The sequence below is a fragment of the Pantherophis guttatus genome, chromosome 17 (genome assembly GCF_059756535.1).
Source record: "Pantherophis guttatus breed Tessera chromosome 17, ASM5975653v1, whole genome shotgun sequence".
Classification (NCBI taxonomy): Eukaryota; Metazoa; Chordata; class Lepidosauria; order Squamata; family Colubridae; genus Pantherophis; species Pantherophis guttatus.
The window spans coordinates 846104-870576 of record NC_142079.1 but is presented as its reverse complement, the minus strand read 5'-3'; the positions used below and the strand labels follow the sequence as shown (position 1 = coordinate 870576).

Genomic DNA, 24473 nt, shown 5'->3' with positions numbered 1-24473 from the left:
GGGGAGGGGGGTAGTAACAGGAGGGAGGTTTTACAGATCAGGGATGTGGCCTCTTTTGGACCTGAGACATTTGACCAAGTTTGGTAGGGCACGGGGACAATGGCTCCCTCTGGCTAAAGAGCTAAACCAACTTTCTGTGTCCAGGCAAACCTTGGTCAGTCTGCCTCTCCCCGTCTTGCTAGGAGAGGGAGGAGGGAGGGAGGGACCCCAAGCATGGTTGGCACAAGAGGATGGCAGCTTGTGGAATGTGCTGGTAACAAAAGAGTTTGCTGGTAAATCCCCAAGTCTGCAGGACTGAGGGATGGATGTTTTGGTGAGGTCCTTCCTCTTAACCATGATCCATCCTTCTTTCCTTCCTTCCCCCCTCCCTCCCCTTTCCCTCTCCTCCCTCCCTTTCTTCCTCCCCTCCCTTCCTCCCTCTTTCCCTCTCCTTCCTCCCTTCCCTCCCTTCCTCTCCTCCTCCCTCCCTCCCTGTCTTCCTTCCTTCCTTCCTTCCTTCCTTCCTTCCTTCCTTCCTTCCTTCCTTCTCCTTCCTCACCTTTCCTTGCTTAGCCTTCCTCCCTTCCTGCTGCTCCCCTTTCTTCCATTCCCATTTTTCATTCTCTTTCTAATCCCAGTCTTTCTCTCCAGCCCTCCTTTAAGATCTCTGCAATCTTTTCTGCTTGAAAAACCCTCCCGCCTCCTGGAGGAAAGTATCAGCCGAGAAGGCAAAGGCCTAACCCCACAGACCCACACTTACAATTCGTGACAACAGCAGCTGCTGGACCGGTTGCTCGCCAAACATCTGTCTTTCTTTCCTCAAAGAGCTGATTAACTCATGAAGTCTGATTTTTAGAACACGAAGATCTCCGTCCTCCTTCACAGCATAAGAGAGACAGAATCCAGCCTTGTAAGGAAGGGGAGCTGAGCTCCTTCCTGGAATTTTCCTTTCCTAGAATGGAAGCATTTTCCCTAAAGAAGCCTTCTCGGTTGGGATGTTCTCCAGATGTTCTGGGATCTCCCCATCACCAACAGGGACCTCCTGGGTTAACCTCTCAGCTGCCTTTCATCCTGGGCTGCATCTCTCCTTTGGCAAGCCTTCCCCCATCCCTTCTTTCCCTCCCTCCAAGCATCCTCATCTGGAGCTCCTGGGCTCCCCCTGCCAATCCAGAAGGCACCGAATGCATCAGACAAGCTCCCTGTTTCCCCTTAACCTTCGCTGAAGGACCTGGAGGAGGGGTCCCCGGGCCCCAGGGCTGCTTTCCCCAGCCTCCCCCGAAGCCTCCCTGGGAGGAGGCAGCCTCTCCGCTGGCAGCTCCTTGCCAAAAGGGGCGACGTTGGCAGCGCAGGAGTTAAGCAGGAGGCAGCGCTGAAGGCTGGCGAGCGGGCGAGCGGAGCGGAGCTCAGTCGGAGCTTCGGCAGAGGCCGGGAGGGAGGCAGCAGAGGCTCCTGCTGGAAGCGGGCACGAAGGGAGGGCAGCCCTGGCAGCAGTTGGAGCCGCCGCGATCCGTGCCCGGACTGCCGCCTCCAGCCTGGGGAGTCCTTGAAGACCGGGAGTTTCCTTCTCCGGTGGTCGCAGCCCGCCCAACGCCAGCATGTGAGCCCCCACAGGCGAAGCCAGCCGGCCAGCCATGACGGGGGCTTCCGCCTCTGCCATCCAGCCCAGAGCGCTGCAGCCTCCGAGTGGCAGGCTCGGGAGGGAGGACGGGGCCATCTGCCTGCAGCCCGCCAGCTTCGGGGAAGACCCTCGCAGCCTCCTCCTCTGAATGCCCGGCTGCCCCCCAAGCATCCCTCCAGGACCTGGCATGCCCAGAGGGATTCCCAGGGGAGCCTGGAGGTGCCCTTAGAAGCTGCCAAGTGGAGGAGGAGGAGGAAAGGATTTGACCTCAGATGACCTCAGAAAGGTGACTTCTCCCAGGTAAGGAGCTCAGGTAGCATCCCATGGCTTTGGATTTCTGGGTTCATCCGGGAGAGGCAGAGAGGGCTTCCTTGGGAGGCCATTTGGGTGAAGTTTTGCTCCGGGTCTGGCAAAGAGAACCGGGGTCTTGTCACATCTCCCCTTCCCCTTTTACTACTAGCCAGAGAGGTGGGCAGGTTGTCCTTCCTTCCCTTAGGTCCATGGGGCCAAAGAGCCTCTTTCTGTCCTTAGGGCCTTCGGTTTCCCAGTGGGCATTTTCTCCAAGGGGGTGAAGTGTTCCTTCAATCGTCCTTTCCACCAAGCCTTTCGAGACCCTCCTCAAGGAGAGAGGGAGAGAGGGAGAGAGGGAGGGGGAGAGAGAGGGAGGGAGGTCCTAAGAAAGACTTTGGGCCAGGGTCTTGTTGGGGTTGCAGGGGGGATTTTTGGTCTTTGTGAGGAGAGGGAAAGGAGACCCCCATCTTCTGGGGACGTGAGAAAGAAGGGAGCCTTTCACAACTCAGAACAAGACAGGACAACTTGCCTGAAGCTGGTTGCTTGGCTGTTACCTCCTGAAATCTCGGATTAATTACCTGTTAATGACCTTTCAGCATCCTCTGGGCTCAGAGCTGGGGAGGGGGTGGGTTGAGGGGGTGGGGGATTCTGTCCCCATTTTAGAGGCACAGTTGTTGCTGTTGTGTGAGGGAGCAGAGAGGCTGCCCTGTGGCTGCAGTTGTAACCATGATGGCATTCAGTTCATGGAATTCAAGGCCAATTAGCCCCAAGGAAAAAAAAACAGGACATCAAAGGCCGTTATGGAAGCCAGTCATATATAAAACAGAGAAGAGGCTTCCTGAAGAAGGGGGGGAGCATCTTTCGGAAATGAGCAAGAGACCAAAGGAAACAAATTGGAATTTGTTTCAAAAGAGAGTTTCTTAAAAGTTCCATGAGGGACTTAGTTGGATGGGGGCATTTTAAGAAAGGAACAGGGTGGATCAACTCCCTGGAACTACGGACACTGAAGGAGAAGAGTAAGCATCCTCCTTCCTTGCCTCCCTCCCTCCCTCCCTCCCTCCCTCCCTCCTTCCTTCCTTCCTTCCTTTCCTCCTCCTCCTCCTCCTCCTCCTCCTCCTCCTCCTCCTCCTCCTCCTCCTCCTCCCCTTCCTTCCTTCCTTCCTTCCTTCCTTGTAAAGCTGATGAAAAATCAAAGGAGTAAGGGCCGCGTCAGAGGTCATAGTTTAGCCACCCATTGGTGCCTGAATGCAGACTAGATGTTTTCCTGGAGGTCCTGACTGTGAGCAGAGTCCCGTTTGCTCGAGACAAACCCCCTTTGGAGGTCAAGAGCACCAAGGACTCTTCCGACTGGTTGGGCTGCTCCAACTCCATTGGACAGCATCTGGGGCCAGCTGTGCTAGGCATGTGGATGTGGGGAGAAGATGCTCCTTTGAAGGCCTGGGATATTAGCCCAGCAGGGAGTCTGGAGGCCTTCCACACAGGAAAGGCATTTGGGCATGAATAGCTGGAGGTAACTTCAGCCCAGCTGCCTGATGCAGATTCAGGGGAAATGGCTCTTCTGCGTCCCAGCTTCCCTGGCTGCCTCTTGACCTCAGTGGGTGACAGACCTTCTCTTCCAAATAAGATTCTGCACCCAGCATCCCATTAGAAGATCCGCTCCAAAGCTGGAGTTGGACCAAAGGGCTCATCCAGATGGGCTGAGATCCAGCAAGGCTGAACTGGGGGGAGGGGGGGCTGATGGGGGGGTTATGAGTGGCCCCATCCACATTGCCTTGAATCCACTAATGACATGGCTGTAGCTTGGGTGGAAAGGGACAGGTGGAATAAGGGGTACCGTGGCTTCATCCACACGTGGCGTCCTGTAAAGACCTGTACCCCCAAACTGCATGTAGGAAGAAGCCTCTTTAGGTGGGCTTCTGGAAATGCCCTCGCAGGCCCCCGTTGTGAGCAGAGGAACAGCTGGTCCCTTTGGGATTAACTTGACCTGTCCTAACTTCCCATTTTCAGAGTGAATAATCTATAGAGGCCACATGTCACACGCTGGAAGAGGAAGATGTAATGGTATCAGTAACTAGCAAATGGGATCAAGGGGCTTTGATCCCTTCTCTCGTTCATCTGGCTCCTTCCCACCCCCCCATTCCAGCAGCTAGTTAATTTTTTTAAGTGCATCCATTGCAGGCAGCATGCAGGGGATTTTTTTTAAACCTCCCTTTCCTCATCCGTTTGTTCATTCGTCTTTTGCAAAGGGCTTTTCTCTCTCTCTCTCTCTCTCTCTCTCTCTCTCTCTCTCTCTCTCTCTCTCTCTCTCTCTCTCTCTCTCTCTCTCTCTCCCCTTCTCTCTCTCTCCCCCTCTTTCCCTCCCTCTCTCTTTCTTTTTCTCTCTCTCTTCCTCTCTCTCTCTCCCTCTCCCTCCCTCTCTCTCTCTCTCTCTCTCCCTCTCTCCCTCTTTCTTTTTCTCTCTCTCTCCCTCTCCCTCCGTCTCTCTCTCTCTCTGCCGGAATCACAAACGTAGCTTGAGGGTTGTGGTGGAAGAGAGGAGGAGAAGTAACTGGGCTCTCCGAGGATAACTGCACTGCAGCAGGAAGAAGCATCTGGGGCCAGTTTACTAGGGCCTTTCCTTAAATGGGGAGACTTCAACTGGTACCATTCCCAACCAGCATGCAATAGCCAGGCCCACCCCGGGGGCCCTGCAGCTGCTCCTGAGAAGGCAACCCTCTCTGTCGGGGCGAAAAGAAGTGGATGTGCTTTGGCAAGGAGTCAGAGCTGAGGGTTTTTTCCATTTTATATTCCTCATATCTTCAGGCTAGGGGTAGAACTTAGGATCAGCTGGTTGGAGGCCTCGCTTGGTTTCCATCTTGGTCACCGAAGGTTATGCTCTGTGTGACTTTAACATCCTTTCAGAAAAAGAGCCAGGGGGGACCTAAAATGGGTCTTCTCCTTATCAGATGGTTTGGATCCAGGAGAGGATGGAGTTGTGGACCAAATCTGAAGATCACTTGGAGAAGGTGTTTGGAAGCCCAGCTGGAGATGCAGGGACCATTGCTGAGAAGCATCTTCCCACCAGAAACGAAACTAGAGAGGTTCCCACCAGTCTTGGGGACAAATTCTTGAGGGATGATTATGTTGTGTGACCAACGTCTTTCTTTGGTCTGCCCCGAAAGTGCCACCAAGGAAAACCAGCTGACGCCACACTCCCAAATTAGAAAAGAGAGAACAAACGTCTCTTTTTAGTTCTTCCAACATATGTTCATAATTTTAATTGGCTTCCCTCGTCCACCCAGGCTGCACGCATATTCTAGTGTCTCTTTTTTCCCAGATCTAAATCTTCCAGCTTTTCTTTGACCATTGAACTCAGCCGGAGAAGACAAGCCTGTAACTGAAGAGAGAAATGTTGGACAGTCATGTTTGGAGAACTTTCTCAACCTGGTTACTGAACAAGCCCATTTTCTGAGCTTGCAAGAGATAAATTAGCTTAAATACAGCTAACTTGGCTACTTGACATCAGGGGTGGGTTCTACTAAACCGGTTTACTACTGGTTCCCATCGTGCCCGCGTGTGCGCTCTCACTTATGATGACGTCCGGGTCAGTGGGCGGAGCCTCCTGCCGGTTTTACTACCGGTTCTTGCAAACCGGTCTGAACCGGGGGCAACCCACCATTGCTTGACATGTGCCAAACCAAGGTTGTGCCAAGGCATTCCCAAGGATTGTGTGCTGTTTTGAGTCTAGCATTTAAATGTATTGTGGGAAAAGGCATTTTGTAGATCAGAGTCCCCCTTCAGACAACTCCTCATGGGTCCTTTATGGAGCCTTGTTAAATGTGACTTGTGCACATAGGTTGCGCCTGTGTCTCTGGGTCTCGTTTTTTTCCTCTTCTCTGAAGCTGTTCCTCAGAATAACAGCTCCCTTCTCTTTGGTCCACAGAGGCCTCGGGTGGAAGAATTTTCTTGCTTTTTTCTCTCGACGGTCTTCTGATTCTCAAACAGCAGTGGAACAAATCCCTCGCTTCCTTTTTGACCATGCTTCCTCCAGCTTTAAGGGAAGAAGGCCAAACAATATTACAGGCTAATATTGGCTTTATGTGGTTTTTTTTCTCCTGTTTTATTTTTAAAAGAATCTTAAAACAAGGGGGAAAAAAATAGACTTGCAAGCCTCAGTTATGGCTTTCGTGACAGAACAGCCATAACCACCCAGAGGGAAATTAGAAACAGGCTCAGCCTGGCAAGGCCCGATGGATGGGATGGGCCCTGTGGTCCCACCACCTCTGGCTGCCCCCGTCCAGACGGGCTCTCGCTCCCCGCCTTGGCTGACATATTTCGGCGTCTGTCGAAAGACAGCTGTTCCTTTGGGTGGATGGCATTTTTTTAAAAAAGCCAGAGAAATACGATCACCTTGATCTCATCCCTTAAAAACAACAACATGACAATCTGTAGTGACGCCGAATGCATTAAATTTGCATCAAGGCGAGTCACAATTAATTAGAGGCCTGATTAATACTTGATGCCTGCGCTTGCCTTCCTCTGCAAACATATTGAAAGTTGGCAGCCTTCAAAATAATCTCTCTGAGCGCGGGGCAAGTTGCTCGCTTTTCCTCCAAATTTATTTATTTATTTATTTTCCTTCTCATTTTCACATGTTGCAAACCCACCCACCCCCGCCCCGGGAGGAGCAATTTTAATTTTTGTCTGACGCAGGGGTGAAATCCAAATTTTTTCCCTACTGGTTCTGTGGACGTGGCTTGGTGGGCGTGGCATGGGAAAGATATTGCAAAATCTCCATTCCCACCCCACTCCAGGGGAGGGATACTGCAAAATCTCCATTCCCACCCCACTCTGGGGCCAGCCAGAGGTGGTATTTGCCGGTTCTCTGAACTACTTAAAATTTCCGCTACGGGTTCTCCAGAACCTGTTAGGTCTGAAGGCTGTTGTGAGGCTGTTGTGAAGAGGGACCGGCAGGGTGGGGTTAAAATTTCCACGGTGTCAGATTCCTTTGATTAGGTCTAATCCTGCTGGGGGGTTTTGTGTGGCCAAGGGCGTCCCCCCCCCAGACGTGGGGTGGAGTGTCTAAAAAGCCAGAATGGCAGCCCTGGGTTCAAGGTCCCTTCCCCTTCTTTGGCATGTTGGATATGTGATGCATGTAAAATGGGGTGGGATTTGATCCTGTGGTTGTGGTTGTGTCTTTTTTTGACTTCCTTGGAAGAAGGAGCTGCTTTCTTATCTATTTCTGGGGAGGGGGAGAGAGGAGAGGGCTGGCAGCTACCCAAAATTCACTTCCCCCCTTTTCTTGGAGGGGTGTGCGGTTTCCCCACCCTCCCCAAGCTCAGGGTTTCCTATTAATGGAGGAAGCAGAAGCGGCTTTGTGGTTTAAACGTGCAACACCCCCTCCCACAGTGGCCTGTTCTCCATCATTTAGAGCCCCCCCCCACTTCCCCGAGAGAAACCCAAGTTTGGCCAGAGCTTATGGAAAAGATCAGCCAAACCAGGAAACCCCAAAGTGTTAAGTTGGCAAGGCTGGCACGGGGGCTCTCCATTGAGCCAGGGAAGGGAATGAACCCGTGCCCTCTATAAATTGCCTGGGATTATGGGAGTCGCATCCAGTAATCTGGAAGGCACCAGGTTGTGGAAAGGGGTTGCCTAGGATTAAAGGGTACTTAAAATGCAAAATCCATAGTTTTCTAATGAGAGCGGATCCTGATTGCGTAACCAAAGTCACCCACCACCTGTCTTGTGGATGCTTTTTGGAGTGCTGAGAGTATCTGGCAGGGCTGCCATCTTCTTGGAGCCTCCAGACTCCACCTACCTGGTCTAAAGGTAGACTATATGACCGGAGGTAGAGAAAGTTCCTCCTTCAGTCGGGGAACCAAAGCTGAGCTGGCCACTTAGCCTGGTCTTGCCCTTGAAGCACAATTCCTTTTGTTGGTTGTTCAGGGCTGCTGATATATCACCTTACAAAGGGAAGAATGTGGCTTTCTTGGACTGTCGGGGGCCTCCTATTACCACCTGAGACAGGCACCTCCCCAAGAAACCCCAGGACAGGCTTCCCCCTCCCCCCCCAGCCTCAGGGGGAGATCAGCCCCTTGAATGAAGGAAGTTCTGCCCGTCTCCAGGTCTTTCTCTCTATTCTCAAACGTCTCTCTTTGATTTCCAAACTTTGGTCCCCAATGCTTTGCCTCTTCACTAACTGTCCCCATCCTGCTCTGTTCAAATGTTGGCTTTCAAGAGAGAATTCCTGTCTTTGGGGTGAACCAGGCGGGGCAAGTCGCTGGGCGATGGGGGTGCAGAAGATGGAGAAGCCCGGCCCTCTTTGATTGCAACCTTTTGCAGGGTCTCCTGGTCCTCCAGCTGGCCTTTTGGCTTCTGGGGGGGCAACAAGATCTCCTAGGCTTTGGGAGGGCAGTCCTCCAACCCTAAGAATCGTGTCCTTGGCTGGCTCCCTCCCTCCTGGGATGACCTGACCTGTAGCCCCAGCCAGCAGTTCACCAGACTCTGGACTGCTCTTTGCAACCCAATCTTAACAGTCTTCTACTGGTTGCAATTTCACGTAAGAAGAAAACTTAGATATAGAGGGGGAAAAAATAAATCCTAGTAAACCAGGGGAATAGCAAACCGACAATCTTAGGGCATGTCCCCACTCTCGAGCTTTGCCGTCAGGCGCATCCATGGCGGTGCCCTAGCTCCATTCTGGGTTGAGTTCTTCTCAATCATCTTTTCTTGGCTTGTCTCATCTTCCCGGCCTTTCCAGAACTCGTAACTTTTCTCAGGCTCTGCAGATTCTTCTCGGGACGCTGCCCAGCCCTTCTGAAAAGCTCAGCTTTCTCTCAGTGAGAAAGGCGCTCCCTGCCCACGTTTGAAGAGGCTGAATATGCAGGAATGCCAGCCTGGGCCAGAGGAAGCGGGGGGGTGGGAGAGAATGAATGCCATCCTTCAGCTGAATGGGGAGGGGCATCAGCTTTGGGCGATTGGCAGGTGGTTTTCCATCCTTGCAGTAACTTTCCAACCCCTCCTCCTCCTCCTCCTCCTCCTCCTCCTCCTCCTTGGCTGGGAACTCTAGCCACAATAGAGACATTGTCTTTGCTCAGTTGTGGTTCTCTTCTTTTCTTTCTCTTGTCCGAAGTATCTGGGGTTTCCACAGACGTTGGGTAGCACTTGGGCACACTTTGCAAAAAAAAAAAACCAACCCAGCCACCACCGCTCGGAAGAGAAGGCCAAGCTTGTTCTACTGTTCGCTGGTAACAGAGCAATTGAGGGAACTGAATAATTTAGTGTCCCTTGTGTTTCCTTGTCAGCTTATTGTGACTTTACAAAACTGACCCATTAAAGCCCGCTGAAGTCGAGGGCCTTAGGAAAGGGCCAGGCGTGTGTACGTTTCCCTGGATTATTGTTTTAATTTTTCCTCTCTGCTACTAAGAGGCAACCCCCAGGTTGAGAGGTCGGCATCACTGTTCAAAGCAAGAATAACAGAAGGCAAGAGAAGTGTTTCACTTTTCTTCCAGCAATGCACTGAATAGCCCATTGCCCCAAATGCTGGGGAACTGGCTTGCCCCGCTTCTCCTTCAGCCTGTGCTGGATTTCGCTCCTGCAGCCCCCGCCTGAGCTGGCCGGATGGCTTCCAGGCCTCACGTAAATCACTCCCTGGGAATCTCTCCAGCTTCTTAGGGCCTTCATTACGAAACCTTATACAAGGGGTCCTCGATTTACGACCATCATTGAGCCCAACATTTCTGCCGTTAAGCGAGGCAGTGAAGTGAGCTTTGCCCCATTTTACAACCTTTCTTGCCACGGCTGTTAAGTGAATCACTGCAGTTGTAACCTGTTTGTTAAGTGAATCTGGCTTGTCAGAAAGTCCATAAAAATGCAACCGTCATAAATACGAATCCGTTGTCCATGCGTCTTGAATTTGATCGCCTGGCCACAAGGAAGCTGCAACGGTCGTAAGTGTGAAAAATGGTCCTAAGTCACCTGTTTCAGTGCCATTGTAACCTCGAGTGGACGGTAAATGACCTGCTGTAAGTCAAGGGCTGCCTGTATATTCTCTGAATCGAATGCAGAATTCTGTCTCTCTCTCCTTCCTGCTTCCTAAGAGCCTTTAGCCAGTTGGGGCTGAATTTGCACCCACAACCTCGCTGTTCCTGCTTAACTGCCTGCTTGACGCGAAGGGTTTGCCTGGCTCTCTTTAGCTCCTTCCTGAGCTGAAAGGAGGGGAAAGGATGGTCCTTTGATGCCTTGGCCTGCAGAAGGTGGCCAAGTCTGCAGCTGAGCAGCCTTTGCGGCGGGTGGGTGCGTGGGTGGTCCTGCAGGCAGAGAAAGCGATTGACTTGCCTGCCATGGCTCTAAATCAGGCTTTTCCTCACGGGCCGCTGGAGGCACTGCGGAGAGAAGCCAAACCAGGTTAAGAGCAGCCACGAGCCGTACGGAGACCCCAGTCGAGGCAGTGAGACAAGCACCGCCCTACCTGTAGAGCCACGTTATCCTCAAGGGAGAAGGATCACTCGTCTCTCCACGAGACGACGCACTCTTGAAAACCCGTCCAAGCGATTCTGAAGATCAGTTTTATCCCAGGTGTAAACAAGGGGGAATTGCTCAGCGATGCGTTCTCCCACTTCCGCCCACTTTAGGCTTGAGGGGTTTCTCTTGCTACAGTCCTGGGCTTCCCCGAGACACCCCTTCCTGTCTCACAACTATGGCAAACTCAACAGTGTCGCCAGAAACAAAGCCCTCGTCTCCCTCCTTCCCTCCCAGAAGAGGGTCAGACAGCTGGGAATTCTCCCATTCCTCCTATTCAGCCTTCCTTACTGTAGCCTCCTTGCTCGATGGAATGATTGACAGGGATGGCACGGTTGAGAGATTTTGATTTTGACCGTGCATGAGGCGATAACAAGGCTTTCAAAGTTCACTCTTGCTAGCGGAGAATAATTCCCTGCAGACCCCCGCCCTCCAGACGGCTGCAGACGATGATTTTGAACGGTGCAACAAACAGGGAATAAGGAATTGCAAAGCGGAACGGAGGTCCCCAAGGACTCAAGGTTGTAGATTAGAAGAAAAGATTTTTAAAAAGGCTTGTTTAAAAGCTTCATTTTGTCTCTCTCTCTCTTTCAAATCGCTTTCTTCCCTGCAACCACAGAAGGTTCCCCCCTCCCCCACCTCCTTCCGTCGATTGCCATAAACTTCACGCTTCAGAGACAAAGTCGTGTTTGGATCGTTATACGAGGAAGCAGAATTAAAACATTTATTTATACTCCACGCCGTCTGCCCCAGTGATATTTTTTACTTAATCATCTCAAGACAGATGGTAGGAACATTAGAGTCCATTAAACTAATGGCATTCAGTCTTCCCCATTTATTTGCTTCTTCGTTTGTTTCTGGTTTTTGGGTCGTAGTTTTCTTCACCTCCACTTGCAGGGGAGACCTTAACTCAGCTCTGAGAGCAGAAGGGGACCCTGCAGTGCAGCCACGGCAAGCGAGAGACAAGATTTTATCCTTGTTAGGAGATCTTGCCTCTCTCCTGGGCTCCTTACAGCATCCACCTGGTGGTAGGAGAACAAGGGCCTCTTCAAGTAGGCCAGGGTGGTTTTAGCACCTTAAATGAGCCAGGGCAAGGATGATGGGTCATTGGGGAGGAATCAGCCCAGCTTTTTTTGCCTTGGAACATGGTGTTCCTGAGGAAGATTGTGGAGATCAGGGTGATGGTGACGTCATTGGGCAGTGGAGTATTGGCAATGTTGTCTGAACAAGTTCTTGCTTTCTGAAGCCTTCCTTGGCTGGGAGGGAGGTATGGGGCAATGTTTCTCAACCTTGGCCACTTTAAGAAGTGTAGACTTCAACTCCCAGAATCCCCCAGCCAGCCATACTGGCTGGGGGATTCTGGGAGTTGAAGTCCACACTTCTTAAAGTGGCTAAGGTTGGGAAACTCTCCTTTGGAGAGGGTGGGACCAAGAGAAACCCTTGCGATTGGCTCCAGTAGCCAATCAGAGGTGTCCGTGTGATGATGTCATAAAGGTCCTCCCACCCTGTTTTCAGCCCTTGCTCTGAGACCGACTTTTGTGAAATAGCAGCCGGGATCTGGAATCCCTCCTTGATCATGTTAACTCTTCTAAAAACTGGGAAAGAGAACGGAAACTGTAGGAAAACTGTCCCCTTCCTCACCTCCAGAGACAAGCATGGTTTAAAATCATGATGGAGAGATCCTCTTTAGTGCTTAGCTCAAAGAGAAATGTCTTTTTTGTCCTAATATTCTCTTTTCCATTGATTTCTAGGTTCAATTTTCTTCCCACCCCGTGACAATGAATGGCAGTTGGTTCAGATGTGTTCCTGGACATTATTGGATACCTCAAAACTCCTTGGATGCGTCTCCGCTTTGGTGAACGTTGGTGAACTTCCTTTCCAAGGCAGGTGGACTTGCCAGGTTAAAAGCAGCAGCGGCAACTCCTGACCTCCAGGTTGACCATGATAACTTCATCCTTGGCTGCTCCGTGGCAGGAGAAGACCAAGAACTAGTGCAAAGAACAAGTCCTTTATCTGGAGCAACTCTGCAACCTTCTCATTTTGAATCAATGCATGGACAGGAGTATCCAAGCTGGGCTGATTTATTGGGAGAACGGCACTAAGGACCCAACCGTGGCACCAGATTCGTGGCATCAGACCCATGGCCTCTTAGACGGCAGGAAGAGGTTCCTCCTCTCTGCTCAGAAGGGTGTTTTCCAAGTGTGGGCAGGCAGCCCCTTTGCTCGTTTCTCCACCCGGACTCCGTGAAAATCCGTAATGACGCTGACATGGCCAAGCTCTTGCTGAAATTCCAAAGATACTTTTGGCGGAAACCCATCCGTTTCTTCACCTTGATCGTGCTCTACCTGACAGCTGGCAGTTTGGTCTTCCTCCATGCTGGCTTCAGTGGGGAGACGAGGGTCCCGGGGGCTGCCCCACGGCCCAGCAACGGTGCTGCAGAAGGGACCGAAGCTCAGTTGGGGGCACTGCCGCTTGGCCGGGAATTTAGAGCGATGCCGGAGTCTCTGGTCTTGGCCCGGAGGTACGGGACTTGGTTCAAGAACCCTCCGAAGGACGCAGCTGGGAGGAGCAGAGGTGATTATGGGGAGACGTGGACTCGAGTACTCAAGGGGAGGAGTGTTCATGAGAAGGAGGAAGATAGAGGTAATGGTCTTTTGCTTCAGGATAAATTGGGAATAGCATGCGGAGAATGGAAATGGAAATCTTATTTTTTTATCCCGGTCCCTCGGAAGGTAGGGTTGCCTTCATTTGATCAAAACATTATCTAGTTTTGGGACAGGCTGCCGTTTAAGATGGCATTGGTCATTTTTAGCTGCCACATCAGAGGGTTGGCTCATTCTGTTAAACCCTTGTGTTGCTCCAACCCAAATCCTTCCCTTGTGTCCTTCACATTTTTGCACATCGTTTCAATGTTCTTTCCATCGATTTCACACATCTTCATCCATTCATTCCAAAATGCTCTTGGTTTGCTTTAGAGGTTCTCTTGGGGGTGGGGGGGGCTTGATCTGTTACCCACTCATCTCATAGTTGAGTTCTTCTGATCACTTTACAAGAAGGTTCTTTTGGCAGCTGTGTTAGGTTTTTGAAATCAAGTTATACTATGTTCCTGATGAACCCCTTATCTATCAACTGGGTGATTTTACTGGCAGTGGAGGGAGGTGGGAGGTAAACATTCCTTATTCTTGATAATTTGCTGCTGCCCAAAATAAATGAATTATTTTCTTGCTGTCCATCAAAGGATTGCTTAATCCTTTCTTCCGGAATTTTACCTGCTTCTGAAATCAGATGGATTTCAAACTGCCCCTCTCGACCTCTATCTTAAAGATGGGCTCAACATTCGGACATGTTCATTGTCTCAATTCCTCATCTATTCCCACCAGAATCTCCTAAGATTGCAGCCAGCAGGTAGAAGTAATCCATCTAAATGATTAATCTTTCTCTCTCTCTCTCTCTCTCTCTTTTTAATATACTTCAAAGAACATAACTTTATTTCCAGGAAAACAAAAACAAAAAAACCCAAAGCACTTTGTCTGACTTTGCCAAGACAGTTCTCTGTTAGAAATCGGGTGGGGAAGAATAAATCATTGCATTCCCTCGCCCCACCCCCAACCCAAGAAATGTAGTAAATAAGAAAACATCGGGGCTGAGACGAAACGTTTCTTCTGCAGAAAAGACCCAGGAAAAGAGAGAGAGATTCTGAGATCTTCTGAAAGGTGGAGATGGGACGGAGCTGCTGGCCCAGTCTGGAAAGTTTCCAGCTTCACCAGCTTCCCTTTTCATGCTGCCTGTTGGGTGGCATCTGTGGCCTGAGCGAAGCTCAACATCTTCCTCATTTCCTCCATCTGAGAAGCTGCTCACCTGGGGGGGACAATCATCTCCTAAAATAGAAAGACCTCCCCTCCCTCCCTCCTTCCCTTCCTCTCTCCACATCCACATCGTAATTGCATTTTTAAAGAGTTAGTTCCTGGTTTCTAGCGTTTAAGGCTGCCTCGTTTGGGCCGAGAAAGACATCTGGAGAGCCCAAGGATCATTACTCCTTCCTGGCACGGGTGCAGGAAGATGCTTCAGTGTCAAGATTGCCCAGAGCTGCCTTCCCCAGCTGCTGCCATTTATTTCTTATTTTTATTTATATATTCAATGAGATAGGCTGCCCATCTCACTCTGCCTGGCAACTCTGGCCAGCTTACCTTTAAAACCGTAAATAGAAAATAATAAGAAGCATTAACTGCCAAGATAAACAGCCAAAGAGAAGATTGGTATGGGGGTTGCATCCTCTCTGTTAATCCACCAGCCGCATCCAACACAGAGGGATCTATCAGGGCCCCAGGCAGTGGTGGGTTTCAAATTTCAAATACTACCGGTTCTGTAGGTGTGGCTTGGTGGGCATGGCAGGGGAAGGATACTGTAAAATCTCCATTCCCTCCCCACTCCAGGGGAAGGTTACTGCAAACTCCCTATTTCCTCCCAATCAGCTGGACTTGGGAGGCAGAGAATAGATGGTGGGGCGGGGCCAGTCAGAGATGGTATTTACCGGTTCTCCAAACTACTCAAAATTTCTGCTACCGGTTCTCCAGAACTGGTCAGAACCTGCTGAAACCCACCTCTGGCCCCAGGACCCCAGACGAAGGGCAGAGCCTGGCTTTAGTGCCCTCCTGGAAGGCCAAAGGGATGGGCAGACCTCGTCTCAGCTGGCAAGATAATCCAAAAGAGCTGAAAAGGCTCCCCATCCTTCGTCCTGCATAGCAGATTCCTGACCCAAAGATCTTTTGCTTTGGCAGCTCCCCAAAAGAAGCACCTGAATTTTGGCTTCCTGGTGGCTTTTTGGCTTCACCTAAGGGTTCTCCCCCACCCACCCAATGAATGGCAGGGAGGTGGTGGGCCCGTTCTGGAAACCCGTTCAGCCAGGCTCATTAGTCTAATTTGATTTGACATTCCCAGAATTTCTAGCAGATGGCGAGGGAGATCCGATTGCCACCGATGGCAGCCTTGCTTGGCAGGCCCAGCCATATGCAATGCATCCCCCACAATTAACCTCCGGGAAGGCGGCTCTCTGCTCTGGCTGTCGGGAAGGGAGGCCGAGCCTGGAAATCATCGGAACAAAGTGGGGGTGTCTCTCTTGGACACGATCCATCCTCCCTTTCTTGGTTGATGCTCCACAGGAGGGCAAGAGCAGAGGGGGGTCCCCATTCCCCCTGGGCCCATCTCACCCCACCACTCCTTTTCTTTGGCCAGGAGCAAGGGGGGCTAGGGGGGAGGGGGCGGAGCAAACCAGACCTTTGAAAAAAACCCATGGACAGTAGTGGGGGGGGGAGGAGTTGGGGGATTTTCCCCAAGACTGAACTGAAAGGATTTTGCTATCAATTGCCAGCCTCTTTTTCCTCCCTTCTAAACCTCCTACAATTTAGTGAGAGGATTTGGGGTGTGGGGGTATCCATGCAATTGACTTTTTTTAAAAAAGTCAGTTTCTCCCGAAAGCTAAAGCAGAAGGGTAGGATGTTTCAGGCCTCAACCTTCCTCTCAGAAGGTTGCACAAGTGTGGTTTGTCGCACACTCAGCCAGATTTTCAGATAGGGATTTTTATCCGCCTATCGAGCCCTTCCCAAAGACCCAGAATAGGCAGATGTGGAGGTTTGATGGTGTTCAAGGCATCGTTGTAGGGTGACAGCTGTTCCCAGTAAAACTGCCTTTTGCAATTGACGGGTGGGGATGTTGTCAATGCCGATGGCGTTTATTATAAAGCCAGATTGTTATTATTATTATTAGAGTTTGCCTTCCTGGCTGGGGATGATGGGAGTGGTAGTTCAGCACCTCAGTCCAGTCCAGATGGATCACTGGACTAACTTCAGCCTTGGTCTTCTTTCAGACTGAAGACTGACTCTGGAAAGATCAGAGCTGTAAGCTTTGGGGAGTTGAGGCAAATCTTCCCCAGCTGTGTAGGTGACTCATCTTGGCAAACCGAAGGCCGAAGGTGGACTGGCAGTGCCACCTCTTTCTTCCCCTTGCCGAGCCAGAAAGAGGCACGCCCAACAGGTTTCCTTGCACCAAGTCTGGTCTTGTAAATCGAAAGAGCCATCGGTATGCAGGAGAGCGTGCTTTGAATTCACATCCAGGCACTAGCAAAGCTGGCTTGTCACTCTGATGGATGGTTCCCTGGACAAGCAGTGCAAACTTTAGTGGGAGGAGGGAGACTGTGCGGTGGTTAGAGAAACCTGCTAGGAACAGCAGCTTTCGGATGGGATCTTGTAGGACTTACAAGAATTTTTTAAAAATGCAGAATCTGGAAAAACAGGATGGGAATTCTCCCCAGGCCACGCTAGTACTGAGAATTGTCACTCTGGATAATCCCTTTAGCCCAGCCTTCCCCGGACTCCCTGACTCAAGATCTGGAGTGCGTCTGGTCTGCCCCTCTCTTGAAGCGGCCTCTTCCTTCCAAAGGGTGGGTGCTAACATTTTTTCTCCTTCCACCAGCAAAATACATCGGCTGTTATGTCGACAACACCCACCAGAGAGCCCTCCGCGGAGTGTCCTTCTTTGACTACAAAAAAATGACACTGTTCCGTTGCCAGGACAACTGCGCCGAACGGTAGGGTGGCAAACAACACCAGGAGTTCATTAACTCCAGGCATCGAGTGCGTCTCCTTCTTGTTGGGATTGGCAGTTTCAGGTTCTCCCTGGGACTCTTTGCCATGAGGGCAGCCAGTCCAGATGTTGCACAGGGCCTAAGGATGGACTCCTGTGGCAATGACTGCCAGACATTTCAGGACCAGGGGGAGCTCCCAGGGAAGGCAGACGTTGATCCGTTCCATTTTACAAATTGGAAGGAAGGTCTTGATGCCTCTTGGGTTACCTTGCGTTGAATGGTTGGGGAGGGGGGAAGCGAGGGAGATGATGCCAAATGGTTGGAGCCAAATCATGCTGAATTGAGGTTATCTGGGAGACTTTTTTGTACTTGGGGGGGGGGGTTGAGAGTAATTCAAAGAGGGTGGGACAGAGGAAAAAAGAAATACTGAGCCCTATAGACCAAGAAGACATTCCTTCCCTAGAGAACATCCATGAATTTCCTTCTTCTCCAATTTCTTGAACCACAAATACTTTGCAATTCTGCTCTGGGGCAGGACTTCCTCCTCTGACTGCTACCTGTGGGAGATTTTCCCCTAAGTGATTGCTTCAAAAGATGATAGCAGTGGCAAAAGACACATATTACTCCCCTCCACCCCCACACACAATATATCCCACAATCCAGCCAGTCTTGAAGTAATATGGCTGTCTACCACCCATAGAGTGATGGTAGCCTTTCCTCTTGGGAAATATGTGTTTTTCTACCTGCCTGGTCAGGAGTCACACAAGACACCGAATCGCGTTTCTCTCCCTGGCCCACTTGAGAGGAAGAGTAGAGGCCACTTCAATTTTTTCTACTTGCTGAATTTATTCCTCGTCAAGCTAATGGTTGGGGTGGGAAACGGTGAAATATGGTTAAAGCTGAAAGGCGATAGGATCAGTGCCCAGAGATCCATCCTGATTTCGTCCCTTTCTCCTGCCCTGTAAATCTCCACCCAATTGCTCAGAATTCCTCAAGTTAAGCCCAGGTGTGGCCTCGGTTCAACTAACCCAGTTAGTGTACGATGATGACACGGCCCAGGAGTCCCCGTCGTTCAGGGACATCCGGTCTCTGTGTCTGGAGGATTCCCACATTCAGGGTGCCTTCGTCTGTGGCAGGGGCTACCTCTATGCGGGGCTGGAGTTCGGGGCAGAGTGCTACTGTGGGCACAAGATCCTGGCCGTGAACGTGAGCGACATCGAGTGCAACATGGAGTGCAAAGGAGAAAAGAGCAGCTTTTGTGGGGGACCAAACCGGCTGTCCATCTACCGCCTGGAGCTGGCCCAGGAATCCACCAGGAGGTGTGAGTGTGGCCTCCGTTGTTGAGGGCCTTGGCACAGTGTCGAGGTGTTTTGGTTAACTGGATGGGTGGAATGAGGAAGGGCCTTGTGCCTTTTGGATCTCTCTCTCTGAATTCTAGCAAAGAAACCTCCCTCTGCTTCTCTCCCCAGATGGCAGCGCCATCTTCCGCGGCTGCTTCCGGCGGCCAGAGAACCTCTCCTCGGCTTTGTTGGCAAGCAGGCCCATGAGGAACATGTCTGTGGACCGGTGCGTTGACCTCTGCACAGGAAAGGTGAGGAGAAGGGGGGCTGCCTTGTGCCCCAAAATCTGGCACAAGGACGTGGCTTTTCTCCAAAGTTCCCTGCCTGGGTTGGCCCACTAGGGTCCATATACCTCCACTCTTCCTGGGTGCCAATGCAGGCTCCATGGAGGCATTCTTTGGCCACCAGCGATCACTACTTGACTCCTGGGTGGGGCAGCATCTCCTCTCCAGGGGCTGCCAGGGAGGCCAGCGGAAAACAGGGGCTGGACCATGGGGGGAGCCACGCAGGGCCCTGAAGGGCAGAATCAAGAGGGCTGAGCATCCCTTCTCCCTTCCCACGGTCTTCATGAGAGTGCCAGGACCTCTGCATCAGCCCTTCCCATGTGGCAGGCAGGAGCTCTCTGCTCCCAAAGCATTTGCCCCATGCCTAGCAGTGAATTCTCCCTCCCTCCCTCCCTCCCTCCCTCCTAGGAATACCCTCTGGCAGCTCTGGCTGGCACCTTTTGCCACTGCGGTTTCCCCACCACTCTTTTCTCCTTGCATGAACGAGAAGGAGAGCATCTTTGCGCCCAGAGATGCAACGGGGAGGAATTTGAAAGCTGCGGCACTTCCGACTATTTCATTGTATACCAGACCCAAGTGCAAGGTATCAGGGGCAGGGGAGGTGCTGGGGAGGTGGGGATGGGGGGCTGGTGGCATTCAGAAGATATCCTGGGCACTCGGGCAGCCTCCTGTTCCATCAACAAGGAAGTCTGGAGTCCCGGGTACACTGTGCCCATCACCTCTTGGAGCTTCCTTCTCTGGTTATTAATTTGTAAAACCATAGCATAGTCCCTGCTTTGGGGTGGGGGCCCAAAATACACAGAGCCTCTAGTGTTTCTCAGCCTCTGCCCCTTCCAGATGGGTGGACTTCCAGAACTGCAGCCGGATAAGAGAGGACACTTCTCTTTCTTTGAGCCCTGGTCTGAGGGCTCCAAGAAGGAAGGTGTCCTCCCTCCATCACTTGAGAGCTGGAGAAGGTTTCAGATGTAAATCTTGGGAGTGTGGTCACCTCCCAGCTGACAATCTGAGTCTCAGCTTCCATGTAAAATAAATAAATAAAAATTTTTTTAAGCCAAGCGTCTCTTCGAGAAGCTCAATGAGATAGCTTCAAAACCTTCTGCTCTGCAGCACTGCCAGCCAGCCTGGGGCAACCGAGAGAAGGCCACCAGAATGAGTGGTCTGGGATGAGCAAGGGGTCTTGAAACTCCTTCTCCTTTCCCCATGCCATCCAGGACACCTTCAGAGGTGGGAGTTGCACCAGTGGCCCTCAGAAACATCTCCTCCGTGACCTCAGGGACCTTCTCTTGTTCTCTGCTTCACAGATAACCGATGTATGGATCGGAGATTTCTCACAGCTCGAGCAAAACAATTGGTCGCACTTGCCAGCTTTCCCGGAGCGGGCAACACGTGGGCACGGCATCTGATTGAACTGGCCACGGGTTTCTATACGGGGAGTTATTATTTTGATGGCTCTCTTTATAATAAAGGTGATGGCAAGCATGGCTTCCTTGGGAGTTGCAATGGGTGTGGAAGGGGGGTGGGATTGGAGAGTGGGCCGGACTTGCCCTGAGCCATTGGAGGAGAACTCAGCTGAAAACCTCACTCAGCTATGAATTTGACCCTCCCTACCTCAGCAGCTTCCACCATGGAAGACCAACCAGCATGTCTCCCACAAAATCCAGGCAGTGTGTTTTGGCCAGCAGGCAGCCAGCAGAGCTGGCAGGAGGGTCAGACAGTGAGAAGGTTGGGGAGGAACATGGGCCAGTTCTGGGGTCTGGGGAAAGCTCGGACGAGGGCTCTGCGTCAGAGGCAGAGAGGGAGCTAGACAGCAGTGAGGCAGAGGAACAGCTGGAACCTGTTCCCAATGTGCGCATGCGCAGAGCTGCCAGAAGACAAGAAAAATTAAGAAAGCAGAGTCAACTCGGGAGTAAAGCCATACCTTGGAGGCGATTGGCCCCTCCCATAGGAAACAAAAGAGGAGCAAACAGGGAGGGGGCTTTTTCAGGAAACAATTCGTCCGTTCGGTAGTTTCAAGAGTGGAAAGATCTGTCCGTGCATCCCAGAGACTCTGTGCCAAGTTTTGCCTTACTCTGCATTTGGAAACAAGTTACATGGCAGCTTGCCGAGCAACTTAAGATGTGTTGATAAATATTCCTTTGAAAAACTGTTTGGACAAACTTTGCTGACTGTGAATGAAAGGAATTCACAGTCATGTAAATAAAAGAGGTTTTGCAGGGACCAATTCCTGCTTCCTGCTTTTTAAGGGAGCCTACGTCAGAACACAGTGAATGGATTCTCCTCTCTGTAGTCTAAATCAGGGGTCTCCAACCTTGGCAACTTTAAGACTTGTGGACTTCAACTCCCAGAGTTTGCTGGCTGAGTAATCCTGGGAGTTGAAGTCCACAAGTCTTAAAGTTGCCAAGGTTGGAGACCCGTGGCCTAAATAGTGGAACACTTTTTCTGCCCAACTCTTGGTCTTCTGGCTTTGCTTCAACTACCTGGTAGAACATCTCCTAGGTCGGGCAACTTTAAGACTTGTGGACTTCAACTCCCAGAATTCCCCAGCCCAGAAGTCCACAAGTTGCCAAGGCTGGAGGCCCCTGGCCTAGGCTGCCCTGTTGGCATCTGGCCTTGTCAGAAAGAACTCCAGAGAGATCAAGGTCATCGCTGGAAGACTGGAGCTTTGACCCCACCATTTCTTTCAAACTCGGCCCAGCCCAGACAATTCGGGAATTTGCCTCTTCTGGCCATCGCTTTATCATCTTCCTTTCTTTCTTTCTCTCTCTCCCTCCCTCCCTCTGTTCCTTTCAAATTGTCAAGCCAGCTTCAGATCCTTTTCCTGGAATTTGCAGTTGCCTGGAGACCAAACCTTGGTAGTTCTAGCTCATTATAGTTTTAAAAGATCCGTGGGAGAAAAAAGACAAATCGGTTAACAAGCAGCCACTTCTTAGAGAAAGCCCCGGTAAATTTTCAAGGGTAGCTTGGCATCCCACGGAAAGCTCCGTTACAGTGATCAGCCTCTGATCCTCTCACCAGGGAAAGGAGGGATGTGCTGAGATTTAAGGATTCCGTCCATGCGGGACTCCCCTGTTTGAAAAGCATCCGTTAAGCTGATTTGGGAGGAGGAAATGCAGAGAAGAAGGCCTGAAGCCAACCTGCCCAAGAAGTTGAAGAGTAAAGCAGAAAACAGAAGGACAGAGTCGGAAGGGTCCTCGGAGGTCTTCTAGTCCAACCCCCTGATCAAACAGGAGACCCAGGACCATTTCAGACAAGCGATTGTCCCATCTCTTCTTGAAAACCTCCAGTGATGCAGCGAGAGGGAGAGGAGGGGGGGAGAGAGGGAGAGAGAATAGATGATTAGATACGATAGATAGATGATAGATAAATAGAATAGGATAGGATAGAATTCTTTATTGGCCAAGTGTGATTGGACACACAAGGAATTTGTCTTTGGTGCATACGCTCTCGGAGTACATGAAAGAAAAGATACATTCGCCAAGAATCATAAGGTACAACACTTAATGATAGCCATAGACAGATAAGAAAGAAAGGGGGTAGTTGATGAGAGAGAGAGATAATAGATGATTAGGTATGAGAGATGATTAAGAGATGATTGAGAGAGAGAGAGAGAGAAGGAGGGAGGGAGGGAGGGAGAGAGAGGTTCCTGAAAACCTGCCAGCTTTATCCCTATGTGGAGGGCCATTTTTATTTTAGGATCTCCTCCCAATTAGTTCCTATTTTAAATTATTTTTCAACAGCCAGTCAAGGGGAAGCCCCTCCTGGCTTTAAATAATTCTCCATGCCTTTCTCCTTCTCTGCCCCGTGCCCTGCCTGGCCTTCCCAGAATCATTAGACCGGCTAAAGAGTTGCCAGGCCACTTCTGTCGCCCTCCTTCCCTTTCCCCCTGTTTGCTGCTCACGGTTGACTCTTTCATTTCCTCCCTCTCCCCTCCCCCCCCTTGCCCCAAGGGTTCAAAGGCGAACGGGATCACTGGCGCAGCGGTCGGACGATATGCATCAAAACCCACGAGAGTGGGCAGAAGGAGATCGAAGCCTTTGACTCGGCCATCCTCCTGGTTCGCAACCCCTTCAAAGCACTGATGGCAGAGTTCAACCGGAAGTACGGGGGTCACATCGGCTTTGCTTCTCATGCCCACTGGAAGGGCAAGGGTAGGTCTGTCCAGCTGGGACGCTCTTCCGAATTACGGGTTTCTGCAGCTCCACCACCTTCCTTGAACTTCAAGACCCAGAAGCTCAGATGCAGAGACAGAGCTTCAAGAGAAGCCAGGTTGACCGCAGGCTTTAGAAGAGCCACAACTGACCAGGATAAGCCTCAACTTTCATCGATATGGCTTCTCCTGCTTCTTCCCACCTGTGTGCTCTGAGTGAGGGTTATGTCTTGGGAGGAGGGTGGATGTCCATATTTTGTGACTGTCATGGACCCGTTCAGTCCTAGGACCTCCAGCTCTCTACTGTCAGGGTTCCAAGTAGCATCCCCAATGAAAGAAGACTCCGAGGCTAGAAGTTCCTCAAAGTTCCATTTTATGAGAGATGTCATATTGGCACATCTGGGAAAACCTGAATCTGAAAGCTTCCAGGTTTTCCCCACCCAAAGGAAAGTCCACATCCCTTCTCCCCTGCACCCCCATGTCCATCACGTGGTCCAATCAATGCACTGTCCCAACTGGAGAGGCCTCCCAGTCACGCCACTCCAGGCCCGAATGTCCTTGACTCTCAGAGAAAGGAATGTTATTATGGCTAAATATCTCCACCGCTCTAGAGATAGGATTTGACAAGATGTTTAAATGAAGCAAAGGGGCTATTTAAAGCTTTTATCTCTGGTTGGGGGGGGGATAAAAGTCCAGACAGACCCTGAAGATGCCAAGGAAGGCTTAGCGAATAACGTATTTTCTTCCTTCACTCAGAATGGCCGGAGTTTGTCAAGAACTATGCTCCGTGGTGGGTGACTCACACCCTCGACTGGTTGAAATTTGGCAAGAAGGTCTTGGTGGTCCATTTTGAGGACCTCAAGCAGGATCTCTTCGTCCAGCTCAAGAGGATGGTCAGCCTGCTGGACATCGCGGTTCACGAGGACCGCTTGCTGTGCGTTGAGGGGCAGAAGGATGGGAACTTCAAGCGATCAGGGCTGAGGAAACTGGAGTATGACCCTTACACCCCAGAGATGAAGAAAATGATCAACGGCTACATCAAAACGGTGGACATGGCTCTGAAACTCAGGAACCTCACCGGTGTCCCCAAAGACTACTATCCCAGATGATGGACAGTGGTTGGGGCCGAGGAACTGATCTCCTTTGGAGGTGCAAATTCGCTTCCTCCTGGCCAGGAACCATTTCCACCCAGTGGGTGGGTGGTGTAGGAGGACTCATCCTGCCGGTGCTCGCTTTTAAAGAACTCTTTTGCATGAGCAAAGATGGCGATATTCATGGTTGACCGAAGATGTTTTGGCCAACCAGTCTCCAGAAAACAAGGCCCATTGGTGGGAGATCTTTGCTGCTGCTGTTGCTGCTTCTGCTGCTGCTTCCTCCCCACCCCAGAATTTTTGTGTTCCTTCCCGCCCAAGTAAGATCACTCTGCTCTTCCTTAGCTGGTTGCCTTTTTGAACCCAGTTCTAAACAAGCAATTTGGTTAAAAATCCCACCGTGTGATCACCTTCCTTGATTCTGCTGACCCAAGAAGAATCCTCTTTTTTGGAATCCTCGACATTTAGAACCTGTTTACTTTCAAAGGCTGGTCAGGATGGATCAACCGATCGATGCTGAGCTTTGTGCTAGCAATATAGTTTCTGCATCTTACTTCTTGGGGCAGCCTCAGTGCTGCTGGACTCCATCTGAACAATCCTCAGGTTAAATGCTGCCCATTAAACCAACATTTTGTTAAAATCTC

The 24473-nt window shown here is 51.0% G+C and overlaps 1 protein-coding gene across 2 annotated transcripts; it reads left to right on the top strand.

Annotated features, from left to right (window-relative positions):
* The first annotated feature begins 942 nt into the window (after positions 1-942).
* WSCD2 (WSC domain sialate O sulfotransferase 2) lies at positions 943-24473 on the top strand. 2 transcript variants are annotated; one of them, XM_034428884.3, is made up of 9 exons: positions 943-1897; positions 12139-12961; positions 16856-16970; positions 18104-18288; positions 18437-18558; positions 19000-19174; positions 19893-20057; positions 22539-22739; positions 23495-24473. In XM_034428884.3, exons 2-9 carry the CDS (start codon positions 12655-12657, stop codon positions 23845-23847), a joined length of 1623 nt encoding a protein of 540 aa, XP_034284775.1. In that variant the 5' UTR covers positions 943-1897; positions 12139-12654; the 3' UTR covers positions 23848-24473. The 2 variants fall into 2 exon arrangements, with proteins under 2 accessions (XP_034284775.1, XP_034284774.1); XM_034428883.3 differs by having other exon boundaries at positions 12139-13030.